The sequence below is a fragment of the Anopheles cruzii genome, chromosome 3 (genome assembly GCF_943734635.1).
Source record: "Anopheles cruzii chromosome 3, idAnoCruzAS_RS32_06, whole genome shotgun sequence".
Lineage (NCBI taxonomy): Eukaryota > Metazoa > Arthropoda > Insecta > Diptera > Culicidae > Anopheles > Anopheles cruzii.
The window spans coordinates 24,561,926-24,578,487 of NC_069145.1; the positions used below are offsets into that span (position 1 = coordinate 24,561,926).

General features: G+C 52.5%; 2 protein-coding genes across 3 annotated transcripts; one reads left to right on the plus strand and one right to left on the minus strand.

Moving 5' to 3' along the window:
• Window positions 1–201: 201 nt before the first annotated feature.
• Window positions 202–3,281, plus strand: LOC128273449 (uncharacterized). 2 transcript variants are annotated; one of them, XM_053011416.1, is made up of 2 exons: window positions 202–290; window positions 2,717–3,281. In XM_053011416.1, exons 1-2 carry the CDS (start codon window positions 218–220, stop codon window positions 3,103–3,105), a joined length of 462 nt encoding a protein of 153 aa, XP_052867376.1. In that variant the 5' UTR covers window positions 202–217; the 3' UTR covers window positions 3,106–3,281. The 2 variants fall into 2 exon arrangements, with proteins under 2 accessions (XP_052867376.1, XP_052867375.1); XM_053011415.1 differs by lacking the exon at window positions 202–290 and adding an exon at window positions 2,466–2,607.
• A 9,534-nt stretch (window positions 3,282–12,815) lies between these two features.
• Window positions 12,816–15,330, minus strand: LOC128270100 (mutS protein homolog 5-like). The gene is made up of 2 exons (XM_053007505.1): window positions 13,118–15,330; window positions 12,816–13,032 (listed from the first exon to the last, which is right to left on the minus strand). Exons 1-2 carry the CDS (start codon window positions 15,328–15,330, stop codon window positions 12,816–12,818), a joined length of 2,430 nt encoding a protein of 809 aa, XP_052863465.1.
• Window positions 15,331–16,562: the final 1,232 nt, after the last annotated feature.

The following is a 16,562-nucleotide window of genomic DNA, read 5'->3' on the forward strand; positions in this document are numbered from 1 at the left end:
CGATAGAATGGAGCACCTGACCTGGAAAATTTGTAAAGTTCAAGTTCCGATCGGTTGGATGATCGTTTTATCTTATCTGTTAAACACCATCCCGTGACCTCTCGCAACAGTACGCCATATGCGATATAAAACGTCTCGTAATCTACCGTATCGACGTTCATTGCCGCGCAAGCCATGCAGTGTCCGTAATGTTAATCGTTTAGATCCATAAGTCACCATGTACAAGCGCATTAGCTCGGTGGCGATGTTGTGCCTTCTTTTCGGTGTCCTTGCCACACTGTCTCCTTTCGGTGAGTTCAATCTATTGGCCAAACTGTCATTTTGGCTAGTGCATTCGTAACTAATTCCAAACTGATGCATTATTTTTTTCGGACAACGTCAACGACTTTGCGATGTGCAGCATCTGCCCTTGAGTGCTACGAGTGTCAGAGTGACTGTAGTTGGAACCGCTGTCAGTTTTTTGCTCAGACAGTAAAGTGTGACGGAACTAACCATATCGAGATAAAGGGCCACGACATCTTTCTTCCTCAACAACGACAGCCTCCGATGGAGCATGCCTGCGTGAAACTGTATGCAGAAGTGACGACTGACGGTGTCAAAGATCAAGCCTATGCGATGGGTTGCTTCCACAAAGGGTTGAGCCCATGCACGTCCTTTCAATCAACTTTGCCGGCCGGAATCACCATTAGGGAATGTCATGTGTGTACCACCCATCTCTGCAACAGTGCGAATCGATATTCGATATCAATCGCTGTCTCGAGCTTATTGCTGCTGGCATTGGTACCAATTCTCTTGAATTGAATTGCTTATGTACTAAGTAAAATGCGTAAATCCCCCAAAAGTGGTGTTTCATTTTGACTATATGCTCAGGAGAGAAGAACGCGCTCCATATTGCATCCTGGTTTGTTGGAATAGAGCAGTATTCTCAGAAAACCGGCAATGGTAGGTACCAACATCCAACATGTGGAACTCAGAGCCACCTCACGCTGATATATTTGTAAGGTATTATCGGTTTAACGGGTTGAAATCATTACACCAGTTACGTTTTTGGGTACATTTTCTTTGCCACACTTCCGGCTTTAACCTTGGATAGAATGGAGTTGCAGCATAAGTCACCCCTTGGATGGTCAGATTTATCTTATCAATGATTGTGCATGGGTTTATCTTATCAATGATTGTGCATACTGCATTGGAAGATAATATGCTATATAAGGGCTAGTCATTCTACCACACTAAAGCTATCGAATTTTGTCAGTCTTATTTAATTGACCCCGATTGGCCGACTTTTACAGATGCATAGGGAGCGATAACCCGTTGGCCATTTTGCGTCTTTCTGCCGTCTGCCTCTCTGCCCTTTAGTAACAATTTTTTTTACTAATGCCACAGTAACACGACCTAGTACGAATGTCGAACGTGGAAAAGAGTGCATCAAGGATTGTGATCTGGCCACTACCAACCTGTGCAACGCTGCGAACTCTGTAGAACCCCGTCCGATTTCGGAGGAAGCGTTGTTATCGTTTGTCGCTAGAGATTTGTTCATAAACACGAACTCAATGCTCATGAATGATCGTCCTTGACGTCTTTAGTGCTAGTACGTTTTTGGCATACTAATGCGGTGTCGAAGTTTCGGTCTTTCGGTCGATCTAGCGAATGCTCTGATGATCGTTAGGAAGTGCTCTTAAATTTTAGGAACTGCCGTGGTCTAGTAACGACTTCAGCTAGCAGCAACTCACGAAACAACCTTTCGTTGTTGTAGCTGACAAGGTTGAACGTGACTAGTACTGGTTGAACGTTGTTCATTGCACCGTTGATATACTCAAATCCTAATTAGTAATTTGGAAACATGTTTGTCATCCATCCACTGTCATGTCATCCACTAAACCATTAAAAGGATGTGAAAGAAACGTAAGTAAGTTGGACTTTTCCTGTTGTGCTACGGTATACGGTAAGTTATAACTGTTAAGCAGGTATCAAAGTAAAGGCTACATAGAAGACTAGAAACGACATCTGTCGTAGTTTCCACCTTCCGCCGTGTTGACGGCTAATTGCTCTGTTGTTTCCGCGTGCCGAAATGTCGAATATTGCGACAGTTTCCAGCTATCTTTGTGGAGTGACGAGTGGCTTGTTGCCTCAATTCGGAAAAGTTTGACCTGCCTTACCTGTAATCATGCCTCGGGTGGAATGTAATCACCACCATGGCACGCTTCACCTGTAGCTGTTTGATTTGATCTAGCCGATTGACGTCGCCAGCAGCGACCGACCAATCGGGGAACCCCAGGTAGTATTGTCGGTCGCACCGTAAGTGAGGATAGAATGGAGCACCTTACCTGGAACATGAGTCAAGCCCAAGTTCCGATCGGTTGGATGATCGTTTTATCTTATCTGTAAAACACTGTGCCGTTACGAGTAGCAAGAGTACGCCACATGCGATATAAAACGTCTCGTATCTACCGTATCGACGTTCATTGGTGATTGGTAATTGTTTGAAGCAGTGCTGTGTCCGTGAAGTTAACCGTTTAGATCCATAAGTCAAGATGTACAAACGCGTTAGCTCGATGGCGATTTTGTGCCTCCTTTTCGGTGTCCTTGCCACACTGTCTCCTTTCGGTGAGTGAAATCAACTGACCAAACTGCGTTGCTGTCAACTACATTCGTAGCAAACTCCCAACTGATGCACTTTTTTTTCGGACAACGTCAATGACTTTGCGATGTGCAGCATCTGCCTTTCAGTGCTACCAGTGTGCGAGCGACCAAAGCTGGAGCCACTGTCACTCGAACGCCGTGAAAGTAACCTGTCCCGGAAGCAGCCGGTTCTCGATAATGGGCGAGGAGATCTTTCTGCCTGAACAACGACAGCTCGAGCCAGCCTGCGTGGGCGTGTTTGGGGAAGGTACGATTGCCGGTGTCAAAGTTGAAGCTTATGTGAGGGATTGCTTCTACAACGACAAGACCCTGTGCTCGGCCCTTCAAGCAGCCATGCCGACCGGAGTAACCATCAGGGACTGTGATCTGTGTACCAGCAATCTCTGCAACAGTGCGAATCGATATTCGATCGCTGCCTCGAGTTTGCTGCTGCTGGCGTTGGTAACCTTTCTTTGGAAGTAAAGTGCTGTTGTACTAAGTATAAAAGGTGTAAGCTCCAGAAATCCCCCCGAAAAGTAGTGTTTAGATTTTACCATGTGCTCAGAAGAGGAGAACGAACGAACGAACGGATCCATATTGTTTCCTACTTAGTTGGAATAGTGTTATCAGAAATTCGATAACGGTAAACACCAGCACCTAACATTCAGAGCCCCCACATGCCGAGATATTGGTAACGTGTAATGTGTATCAGTCCAACGGGCTGTGTTTCCTAACCGTAATCAGCGTTGACCTATCGCTAATCGGAAATAAAAAGCAAACCTCTCTTCCGGCGGTACCGGCACTCCCAGAAAGTGTGGTTTTTGTGCTTTTATCATCAGACATCGATTAGAAACGATTCAGCGGGCCTTTTCTGAATGGCCTTAGCATTGTGTTACGACCTTCGAGTAGCTTCACGAAACATTCAAGGATTAAGCAGATAGGAGGGCTACCGTCACCGACATCGAATGGTTCCGAGTAAACGTTGCACTCGAGATTGCGGAGCGAGATACGGACAGTGTTATCGATCAGAAGTTGCAAAATGGTTCTCGGTAAAATCGGTGCGCATATTCACTTCAGCCCGCAGGTGGTACTCCAACGCATCCAGCGAGGAACAAACAATACAACAATAAACACTAGTTTATCTAGGTTTTATTGATTTCGCTAGCACTTGTAGGGCATTATGCAACTATGTTTACAAGGAAACAGGAAGATTGCAGAACCGGTTCTTATCTCGGCTGTTTGCGCTATCGATTGTTTGATCTACGGGCGCATAGGTCCAGAGTGGTGGAGTTGAAGGACACTTTGATGGTGAAACAGCTCATCACACTAGGGTTTGGCCCTTGTGTTGTTGAGTGGTGGAGTTGAAGGACACTTTGATGGTGAAACAGCTCATCACACTAGGGTTTGGCCCTTGTGTTGTTGCCCTCCGTAGCACACTCCGGTTTGGACGGAAGAATCACTCTTTTGGACACGTTTCTTGCGCCATATCTGTAATGGTTTGCGCAGTAAATTCCTGGGCCTGGTTTTTAGTTCTTGTAATACCCTTTCTCAGCTGATGTGTCATCAAACCTCGGGTCCCATAAATCGTCTGCCGACCGACCAGAGTATCCCTCAAAGTGCGTGCTTCGTCCGTTCACGCAAATCGGTTCTGGCTGCCAGAACCAAAATTCATGATTTTTTTTTTCGTCGACGCCAACTAGATCCGGCTAATGTGAGTTGGACGCCCTTGCCAAAAAGGTACACAAAAGCTCTGGGTGGTGGGTTTGGGGGGGGCTTCAGATGCTCTTCCCCTCCATTTGCGTGCTGCGGTGATTACGGTGGTCGGAATGAAACCAATTTCCGAACGACCCCCAGCCGACGTTTCCGTTTCCGTTTGTTGTGCCCCTGCACTAATGACGAATGTGTCGCGTTTTATGGAGAATCTTGCTCCGGGGGAGGTGAATTTGTCATTTCTCCAGGACAGGGCGTTGGGGTGCCGCCCAAACTGTCACAATTCATTTTCGCTTTTTGGGCTACAGACGGACACCTCATCGGTGGCCGTCACCCGACGCACTGATGTATTGGTGGTGATTAAAGTTTAACGGCCTTGGCTCACGAGGGATGCGCAGGGCCCACTAAGGACGAGCACCTTCGGTGGAGTCCTTAGCGTGGGAATCTCATGCATGTTTCAGTGTCTCCAGATTACGGGTGGCATTAGCACCGTGTGTCTGTCGAGCGAGCGAGAGAGAGAGGTTTCATTAATAAGCGCCTCCGGGGCCGGGAAAAGTGGTTTGTAATTTGCGATTATTATAAAGCACTCCGCGCTGCTCCGATCGATGTTTGTAATTAATCGATAAAACATTGAAAAATGATCGGCTCCGGCAGCGTGGGGCCACCGGCACCGGCGATTGGAAACCGAACCACACGTGGCCGTACCGAAATCGGAGCTCGCGGAGCCTATCATAAATCAGCCCGCGAGCCGAGATGGGGCGAGTATTGACAGGTGGACCAACAACCTGCACTTTTATCGATCTCGGCTGGCCAACAGGTTGGTGGTTGGCACTGTACCGCTATTCGCAGCGAAGCCATACACCGGTGGAGAGCACCGGTCTGGCTGCGTACCCACACATGCCTGCGCTCGACCTTGAGATGGGGCACGCACGCCGGAAACCGGGAACCAGGACCCCGTGGGTGGACAAATGAGCTTTGCGCGAAGAACGTCGGCCCCGGTTCAATAAGCCGTGACCGACGTCGACGCGCGCCCCGAGCATCGGAAAAAAGGATTCGCTCGAAATGGATCGATTGTTCTATGCCACCCATTCCGACCGCCGCCACCACCACCAGCTGACCTACTTTCCCACGTGGGAACATCACCGTGGGACACCGGGCACTCGGCTCGGCGTACTCCGGCGGCAATGACAGTGAAGCCCGGTGTGCCATTGATGGGCGACCGACAAGCGGTTATTGGGTAAAATCGATGAGTGGTTCCATCCACCGTGCGCCCCGACCCAGTGGGTGGGTTCGGTTCGGTGAAAAACATGTTGTCGGAATTTTATTATTACATGTCCGACAAGTGTTGCCACTTAGATTGTTCCATCGCGTTCCCCGGCGAAAGGCGTGCAATCAGCGCAAATAGCTTAATGGAGCTTTATGGAGAGCGCCCGTTTCGCCATTCATCACCCAAGGCACTAAAACATTTGTTCCCGGAACTTCTACACAAATCGACCCGCGGCCGAGGCCATAAAATTTTGTGACATATTGACTCATTTGAAGGGTACTTTCAAAATATACGATGCGCCTTCTGTCTAGAGCGTTTGAAGCTCACGGCTTTGCTTATCTTTAAACTCGCCTAATAAATACACTCCAATCGCGGCGGGCGTATGGTTTTATGTTTATTCCCGAGTTGGCGGCCCGGCGGCAACAATAAACTGGCGCTGCGTAAAACGCGAGGAGCAAGTTGTGTACTAATTCAAAACAGTTCGGCGTGGAAAAGACACTAGACAGGAGCGTCCTTGGGGCGCCGCCGCCACCATACGGGTGTTTTAGGTACGTATTTTTATGCTGATTTTCGACACCGGACCTCGGCCCGCATGTGTGCTGCCTCTGGCCCGTTATCTACTGCCCTTTAACAAAGTTTCCACACCCGGGCGGGCGGGTTTCAGTGTGTGTCAAACACGGGGTGGTAGCGCATCACGGGTCGAGCCGTTAAACGTCATCGTAATAGATTTCGTCGGGCTGTTGCGGCTCATAACAGCCATTTGCGGGGGGCATTAGAAAATCAATAGCACCTATCGCTCCCCGAGTGCCGGAGTGCCGGATCAGTCATAGCCGCGATTCAGCCTCGGATTTCTCACCAACCTACCTATCAGCGAGTCAGCGAGTGCACAAGTACCGGCGGCTATCTTAGCCTCCCGGCTAATGGACTATCGGAGGGCCAGCTGAGCTTATCTTAGCTTGCTCCTTTCGTCGGGCGAAATCCGGTTCACCCGGGTGGCGCCCGCCCGCTAGTCAGTGAGTCATCGGAACACACGATCGTCACACGATAATGATTGCGGCTGCCTAATGCGACAACTTACCAATAAATCCCTGACGCCGCGGCCGGGCCGGGCAATCGGGTGGCATAAAAGTAATGAGATTCAGCCGTATGTAAAGAAGCCGGCCACCGCACGCCTTGCTGAGTGAACCAAGGTCAAGAAAAGGGTCAGTGCACAGCGCCCACTACTGGCGGATTAGTTCGCCGCGAATTAGTTCCGCTTAAACCTTCCGAACCGCGGGCCAATGGAAATGCAAATGATGAAAACGTTGTAGTACGTTGGCTAGGTACTAGGATATTATTGTGTCACGTTTGGTAGTGAGCCCGGAGTGAGTGCTCTTGCACCAAAAAATATGGGCAAACGCTCGGGTGCTCCGTTGACTTCCGACAACCGAACCATTACTCAGCGGCCAAGCGGCCAAGGTCTTGGGTCAAGCAATCGAACGGTGCGCGCTTAAACGATGGTTCGTTACTGCTAAAAACCCCGGGCAGGCACAGGATAATTGTGAAGAACAAACCCGAATCGCCCACGTCCACGTAAACATCCGGCGTTCCGGAGGACCCTCTTAGCGGGAGCAGGACTAGCACAAAAATTTGCATCCGCTTGAATAAAGAACAACAACTCTGGTGGCGGCAACGTGGTAGGGCGGCCGGTGAAGGAACGACCGTGGCCTCGGTGGTCCGCACCACCGGGAAAGTTTGATGACAATTGATTTTCCTGTCCGGTTTTCCTTCGAGCGTTCCTGTTTCTGTCATTGGGCCGCACGGGTGCACCGGGTGGCATAGAATTATGTTACGAAACTCACGGTCAAGATCCGGTACACGTCCGGTCACCCGTCGGTGACCGGTAGGAGGGAGCGCGGTGGTGAAACAATCGATGCCCTGAGGCCCAACCATCCATTTTCTTCAGCTTGACGTGCGCGGGAAGTGCAATATTTTGCCCGACAGCGGCAGGGTCATCGGAGGAATTTATGAACCAACCAGTGTACGCCGGTTACGCTCGATCGGATTCGGCCCGGCAAGTTACGGGCCGGGCCGAGCACCTCAAGTCGGGGCGGCAGAAGCCCGTGTCCGTGCACGGTCTCGCGGTCCGGCGAATCCGCTTTTTTTGGACGCCCGTCGTTACCGCTTTGTGGTAAAATAATTTACTTCATTTTCTTTCGCTAAGCTCGCTGTTCCAATTCTGCCGTCGGAGGTTGTCCGGTGACCGGCGACCGGTGACCGGTTGTCTTGCGGTACGCGCTGGAAGTGAAGTACGGTCACAAGGTGGCCGTTACGTGCTCGCCATCGCTCGAGAAAGCGAATGACATCATTTTTTTTGTTGTGTGGCAAACGTGGCCCATTACTTCCCGCAAGTCCGCGCGAGTGCTGTTGGGCCTATTGGGCAGCACTAACCGTAGCAACACATCGCACAATTTAACTAACAAAATCCCGCCTGTTTGCGCCGACAGCGCCGGCAGGGCGCGATAAAGGGGCATGACACATCCTACACTCTCGGACATTACATCAGGCGGGTTCTGGGCGGGAATGAATCATGTGCGATGGGCACAGCTATTTCGAGCCGCGCGCTACTGTCCAACGAGTCGTCGGCAAAGGTATTGCGAAGATTTGGAACCGTTTTGCATTCCTGGTTCGATCCGCAACTTCAACAAACAAATGCTGACCACCAGCATCCGGGTGACCGGGAGCAGCAGTGATTGAACGTTGATGTCTGCTGACAGTGACAGTAAATTATAGGCAACGATCTAATTGCCCGGAGGTGACGGCCCAGTACACCGCACGATCGTCATCAAGATCATAATGCGGCGCCGCTCTGGCCGTCGGCTGCGGTGGGAAAGTCGCTAATTGTCGCAATGGATGGCCCCCGGTTTATGGTTTATGTGGTACGCTGTGGTGGCTATCCACGGGCCCGAAAGAGAGCGGCCACTGAAAATGGGTTTCAAAACGAGTAAAAAGGAGGCGACCTTCACTCGACGTTGGTTCCGATCGTGGTTCGGGTTTCGGTCTCGGTCGCAGCGCAGCTCGGGAAACCTACACTTCGCTGCCGCACAGGTTAGAAACTTGCCACTTCTGGCACCGTGTTGATCGTTTAGGTCGGTCCCCCGAAACGGGGTAGGTTTCTTCCCGGTTACGCGTGTGTCCTTCGGTCTCCGGTGGGATGGCCCAGCGAACCGAACGAAGCATTACATAACGCGGCCACAGCTGCGGCCACAGCTGGGTAAGTTGCCGCCGTACCACGGCTCAGGGTCTGTTGCGTCCGCCGAGAGGCTCAATGGCTCTTTCACGCGGGTTCACCGTAAGGTTGGTTCGCTGGAGACTGTGCGCTCCGTGTACTCCGTGACTGGCCTGCTGGCCTAACCTTGTTCGCTCGTCCGGCTAATCTGATCAGTAACTGCGCGTTCCCAGAGCTCCCCCGCCAGTGGTCTAGACGTGCACGTGTGTATAGGTGGCCCACGCCGAGATGCATTCTTTCGACAAGGTCGTGACATGATGCCTGGGCGCTCTCGTAAGATAAATCAGCCCCTGCCGAATCTACCGAAGCCCCTGCCACACAGCATCAGCATCACCAGCGTCTAGTGTTACACCGAAAACCCGGTTTTGCCGTTCACCTGGCCCGCCACAGCGGCAAGCTATTACCGCATCAGATGCACCGCCGCCACCGTGCCGAAGCCCGACGCGTTCACGCACGAATGCACTCGTGGATAGATCGTGGAAACCTGCGGCTGCCTGGCGATCGCTTTCGTGTGGGGAACGGGTGTCGCTGTAACCACACTTCACAGCACCCGATTACTCACACACAGTCCGCGGTGGGAAAATCCGCGGCCCACGACCGAGCGTCCGACCCGAAGATCAAACCACGGCCCACCACGGTTCGCCCCGTGAAAACCGTGCAAATCTGTTTACGAATAATAATTTCATCCGCCGCCGTCGGGTGCTGCCTTCTAACTAACCTTACGGTTGGCCGTCGATCGTCGCTGGATTCACCATTCACTCCTCGCCCACCCCCACACACGCTCGATCTTTTGCACGGTGCACGGACACTCACTGCATCGTGATGCACCACACGCCACCCACCGCTCTGCAGATCTTCTTCGGGGGGTTCTACGGCTCCGGCAATACCTTAAACCAAAACACACTGCCAGTCACTGTCACTGTCACTAGTGCGCACTGGAGTAACTGGCTTTTGCACTTTGAAAAGAACGTGTCACACACAGAAATGGGGCACGTGCTGTCTCGCGACGACTAGACCGTCACGCACGCGTTTCTTCTGCGTGTCACGACGAGGCGCGCGAAGGTTAACCTCCGCCGCGGAATGGACGCGTTACGCCACGCAGACCGACGGAGGACACACAACCACACACACACGCACACGGCTGGCCGGGTGCACACCGGGAAGCGTAACAAACAAAAAAAAAAAGGGCCCCCCAAAAATACTCGACGCGCGCACGTCAATACAAATTCTCCACACGCGTCGCGGTCCGGACCAGCGCGCCACGTGTCCACGCTGAAAGGGGTAAACGCGAACTGGCGACCGGATCGCGTTCGCGCGGCCCGCCAACCCGAACCCGACCGAACCGAACCGGGCCGGAGAGAGTGTGCGGCCCCGAACGGCAGAACAACGTCACCACCGGCAGAAACCGGCCGCGGCCGCCGCGCCGCCGTCGCCATGTGGCGTAAATGCGTCGTCATCGTCTTCGTCGTGTCGTGGTGCTGTTTCGACGGCGAAGATGGAATCCAGTCGCACAACCACACAAACACACGGCGAGGATCGGCGACTTCGCGCGATGCGGTGCGTTATGACCGCGCGAGAGAGAGCGGGAGAGCGAGTGTCAAAAAGGGTTTGAATGATGCCCAGCACAGGCCAGAAAAAAACCATCAATCAATTTTGGACCAATCAGATCAGATCGTTCGATCAGATCCGGCGATCTCTTCGCACGGGATCACACGTGGTTCTCCTTTTTGGTGCGTAAGCCAGCTGCCAGCTTAGGTGGTACCGCGGACGGGCGCGGCGGATGACTAATCGGATGCGACAACAAATGGGGGACGGGGGGCGACCACTTAAAAGGCCCATTTTTTGTGTTTGACGAGGCCATACTTACCCGGGATCTGTGCAAAGAAACTGAACCGCGCACTGGAGATAGAGCGCCGCGGGGGCCCTCTCTTGACAGCAGTTTCATTAGCATCGTGCGGTGAAAAGGGACCACTTTTAGGAAGCACACTAATCGGTTTATGTCGGCTGCAATGGGTGGGTGGGTTGCTCACTATTTATCCGCTAACTGTCGGCAATGTTGATGCAAATCATCACGCACCGATCGGCCGGAAGGTCGCCTATCCCTTAGGAGCAACCGAGAGGCGGCGAGGTTTACGTAACTGGCGGAGATTTTTCGTGAAATTGAAGTCGGGAATCGTGGATGGGTTCAATTTAGATAACTCAACCAAACGGCCTCGGGCTGCACCTCACTTAATTGCCCGTAATTTCGAGATGCTTATCAGCAGACGGGGAAGTAATGATGCTGGACACCTTGAAGCGAATACCCGAAACCCAAATATGGCCCAAGATGGCCCCAATTTGAGCCCCCTTTTTGCACCTCCGCTTTGTCTCGTTACACGTCACATGAACGAAATGACGTACAAAGTCCTATGCACCTCATATACTAATTTCGCCTTCGCCGTGCTATCTGATGGTCCCGGCGGTGACGAAAGTAAAGTTTCACACACCAAACCCTTGGCGGTCTTAACGGGCGGCCCCTTGTTCCGGCGGCCTAACGTTGTTTTAATTGCGTACTGCTGCAATCTCGCCACGATCACCCGGCCACAGTCAGGCGGTGGCCTGGTGCTGCTGAGAGGCGAAATAATGGAAACATTAACCTACTCTCTACCGTCGGACTAACTGGTGGGACCGGAAACCGCGCGGGGTGTCCCACATATTTTGGAGGTGCGAAAAGACGAGATCAATGTCGATGTAAGTAGACAGCACCTTGCCCTGCAGTCGCGGGTGTTGGTAAACACACGGACGGCCAGTTCGGCTCCGGTGATGGCCTTCGCATGACGGTGGGAGTTTTTCCGACTCCACTGCTAACTGCTTCCAGTTCCGCCGCCGCAACTTCAACGGAGCGATATGTACGTATGTTGACACTGGCCTTTGGAAGCTGTGTCTGGATAGTTCTGCAACGCGAAGACGGGCATTCGTTCGATTAACGGACTCAAATTAAGCAGGAGAACGACAGACGACACCCAATAGTGTGGCGACAAGAATGAAAGCTCTAAACGCTTAACGCGCGATGGCATCGGCAAGAAACGGAAGGTCAATGGCAGCACTGATTGATGGGTCACTGGTCTGGCGGCGACGAAGGACGAAGCTCATGTTTCCTCATGGCGAACCGTTTGGGGACTGTGCTGTCGCCTCAATTAGTCGATGGGTTTTTCCTGATGGCCAGCCGGACGGACTTTCTGGTAAGGAACCGCAGCACCCAGACAGAAGTGGTAACACGGCTAAGGTTGCCGTAAGATGTATAGCAGGGCACGGAATGAGTCATGCTAATCGTCCGAATGTTCCGAACCCGTACTTCATCGTTTATTCCATTCCACAACAAAGTGACACCTTCGAAGTGAAGGTCAACAAAGGTACCAATCGTGGAAGATTTCGAATTTATGACCCTTTATCAAGCGCCATTAGGCGGGCAAGACCTGCAGGAAGTACGTTCCTGCATTGCCCTGGAAATTATTAGATACACGCATACGGCCACCGACGCCGTGTGGCTAGGACGTGCCTAAGGGCAGCGCCAGCGTGCGAACGCGGAAAATCAATAAATCATTAATTATAAACAAACAGAATCAGTGCGCCATTTCGAGCACATTTGGTTGTGTGGCGGCATTTATCCCCGTCCGACGCACACGATCGCCCGTCCACTTCCGCCGGCTCCACGTGATTGACATTGGCAGCTTACTTTCGTCGACACGGTCACAGCGGCGCAGTAACGGCGGCACTGGGCAGTAGTACATCATCTGCCCATCCAGTAACGACCCGATGGGGCGGACGGTCGGACCTAGAATTAAAGGTCACAGTCGAACCTTTCACGTGATGGCCAAAATTCTACTACGGTGGTGATCCTCCTCCTCCAGCGCGTGGCAGGCTGACTCGCGCCGTGCTGAAAAATTCAACACACTCCTCGGTTTTCGATTAGGCGGCACCGTCGTCAACGTCATCGTTTCCGTGCCGGTTACAGTTCTCCGCGGAGCGCGAAATTTCGATACACCGCTCGGCTACGCGCGTGATCGGCGTGGCGTCCATCAGGGAGCGCACCGTTTCCGGGCCCGGTAACTGGCCGGCCGTTTGGTAGTATTTTATCAGCGCGAATGCTACGGCACGGGACGCTAGGTGGTACGTTGTTTCGAGGCTGAAAAGGAACGGACGTTGAGAGGCGTTGTCGGAGACGAGATGGCGATCCGTTTCGGATCGATTCTGGGTGAGGGTTTGCTTACAGTTCGGTTGCCCCGGAAGTGTCGGTGGACGTGACGTGCAGTGTTTCGTCGGTGGAGCAGTTTCGGGAAGTCTCCCGAGTTTCTGGTCTGGCAAGGAACACACGTAGAAAACGATGGTCTACCGGTAAGAACTCTCCAATCGCTACGAAGTTCGTCGTCACGAAGGTGATGGGTGCTTCCGCGTTACGCTTCAGCAGATGTTCGATGGAAGCGATCAGCAGGGATTTACCCTCGACGTAGCCCGTACCTTTGCCAAACTCGTCGATCAGTACCAGTGATCGCGAGGTGGCATTTTGCAGAACGTTCGCCATCTGATGCAACTCGGACATGAAGGACGACTTGCCGCTAAAGATCGACTCCGGGTGATCGAGGCGCGTGTAGATCGAGTCGAGCAGCGGGATCTTGGCGTGCGTGGCTGGCACAAATGATCCCACGTGGGCGAGGTAGCAGATAGTGGCCAGTTCCTTGAGGTACGTCGTCTTTCCCACCGAGCTGTCGGCGGAAATCACGTTCACGAAGTGGGTATGAGTCCCACCAACGTCCGTATCGTTGGGATGGTACGCTTTCCGGTGCTCCAGCAGCAAGTTGCGTCCGCTCTGGATTAGAAGCGCTTTACCGTCGCCAATGGTCGGTCGCACGTACCGGTACATCTTGGCGACCGTCGCAAACGACAGCAGAGCATCCAGCTTGCCGGCATCCTTGAAGACGGCCATCAGTTCGGGGAACTTGTGGCCCACGAACGAGGTGATGCGGGTCTTGAACGCGAGCTCGTACTCGATCAGTTTGCCCATCATCACGCCAAACTCTGTGTTCAGTTCCTTGCAGAGACTGATCTGGAAGTAGGCCGTATCGTCCGCCTGAAACACCAGATCGAACGTAGTGTTGCTGAAGATGCCGGACCGTTGCAGCCGTTCGTCCACCTGGGTGCTGATGACGAATCCGAACGACGGCAGGTACGTGACGCAAACGTTAGTCATATCGATTTGGAGGTTTTCCAGTTCCAGCCGGGATGTTTCCAGCACAAGCTGTCGCACGCCGTCGTACTGGGTGCGCAGCTGGTCGATCGGCTGTTCGAGCCCGGCTCGTATGACCACCTTGTTTTCCTCAGCACCCCGCTCCAGGTCCAAACACTTGTCGATCGTGTAGAGCACCTGCTTCAGGGCGTTCGCCGGATTGCGAATGTAGCGCCCAAGGTTCTCAATCGTTGTGCCCGCTGGTGGACGCTCCGGATCCTCCAGTGTTTGGCCGCACGCCTTGCACAGCGAGTAGAGGTAGTAGAGATTCTTCTTGAGCATCTTCCAGTCGTCGTTGCGGGCGGTTCGTTGCAAAATTCTGCGATACAAGAGTCCCAGACTGGACAGGTGCTTGAGGCACTGCTCGAACTGATTCGCCGCCCGGATGTTCGCGAGCAGCCACTGCACGGTATCGTACCGACGGTTTAGTTCCTCCCGATCCCGGATCGGCTGCGTCATAAGCCGGCTAAGCCATTCTTCCCCGTACCGGGAGGCGCACTTGTTGAACAAACTGTAGACCGACATTCCCCGCCGTTCGGTGCCACACTTGAACCCGGACGGATGCCTGCTGGCGTCGAAAATCTGTAACGCATCGTACGTCAGTCCATCGATCAGGAGCTGTGAGCTTGGCGTTATCAGATTGATCTTGGTCACCAGCCGGTTCGGCGACAGTGACTCACCGACTCCGTCCAGCACCAGCAACAGATTACCGACGCAGTGTACCAGCAGCTCCTGTTCGAAAGGTAAAATGCTCTCGAGAAACGACTGACACTCACGTTCGTCGGCATCGCGCGGCATCGTCGGAAGCCTCAGGGCCAACAGCCGGGCGCGGGTCTTCGATTGCGATCTGGGATTGAACTCGTAGATCTTAAAGTTGGATCCATGTCCGGTGGTGTCGTTTGGATCGCCTGCTGTGGGGGGATTCGTATCGTTGGCGGAAGGCACGCGCAGTAGCTCGTTGCAGTCATCCAGGAAGCAGTTGGCACCGGAAACGATGTAGAACAGGGCGGAGTAACGGCGCACCAGCTCACGGAGCAGCACGTACTGGGGCCGCGGTTCGATCGCTTGCTGAACGGCGTACAGCTCTAGCTGGTCAAAATCGAAGTACGATGCCGCCAACGCACCGGCATTCCAGCAAAGGGAGAGTATTTTCCCTCCCTGATTCGTCGTATCCGATGCCGTCGTTTGCTGCTGTTCCATATTTCGGAGCGGAGCAGTTTAGCGTGGCAAAAGTTTAGGGCCACAGTGCGCAGCGTACGTGTTTCGCTCGGCTTCGGTAGCCTTCCACCGAAAATTCCATGCGCTCGTCGCAGCAACCCGTGGCCAGCCGGTTGTTGTTGTTTTAGGTTAGCTCGCCCGTGTGAGTGCGAAACGGGGTGACATTTAGCAACGCGCGCGCGGTCAGTCCTATAAGGTCCTATTTTTAGTCGTCCCCGCGCCGTGTGTTCCGTGCCCTTCCGTAGGGGTGCGACAAAAGATCAAAACGGCAATTACCGGTGCACTTTGAATCGGTGCACCCGTCGATGACGGTTTTCGGCGGCAGCTCACAGGATGATATTACACACTGCACGGTTTGTTGCACTCGACACCTAGTGTGGCACACTTTCAACGGTCTCACAGCACTTCTCCAAGCAAGCCACGAGGAAACACATGCAACCAGTTATGGCAATTTCATAGCTCACCTTGATCAGCTCTAATTCGTTTCTCGTTTCGAGCTCGCGTTGACTGCGGAGACTAAGACCTGAATTTCGTTCTGATCGGCCCACGGCAGTTTGTCAGTACCGGGCCTTGAATCAGCCGCATGGCTCGCCTGTGTTTGTATGCCCGTCCTCCGTAAGCCGTAAGTCAACTAAGTAAACGGATCACAACAACAAATTATCGGACGACGCCACGTGTAAACAAATTCTGCGCTCCCGTTACCCGGTACTAACCCGTTCCTGGGCTTTTCATTTCGAATCCATCACAACTCAACTGAGAAACCTCTGACTTTCACACGCAACAACGTTTCGAAGATAATAAATTTATTATTGTGCAAAGTATCGACTCTGTTTCTGAATTAGAGTCTCCACCCAAAATCGAGCAAACGAATTGAGGCTTTATTTAAAGTCATGCAAACTTTTGTCACATACTGTAACTCTTTTTTTTTAGTGGGAAATGAGTCATTTATTGAGAAAAAGGTTAATCAATTTACACAAACAAATTTGCTGGATATTTTTGTCGATTTCCAGGTGTCGAACTTATTTGGTTGTATTGGTTAGTGACTGCCCTTCAATGTGTGCGTGCAGCAAGGTACTCACGGGGATACAGGACACAGTCGGCCAGAATGTGTTATTCGATGGGTAAAATTTTTAGAAAATCAACAAACTTGTTCGTGTTGTCCACAAATAAGCTAAACATAGCTCAAACAATCCACTCTGGTTTGCGGGATTGCG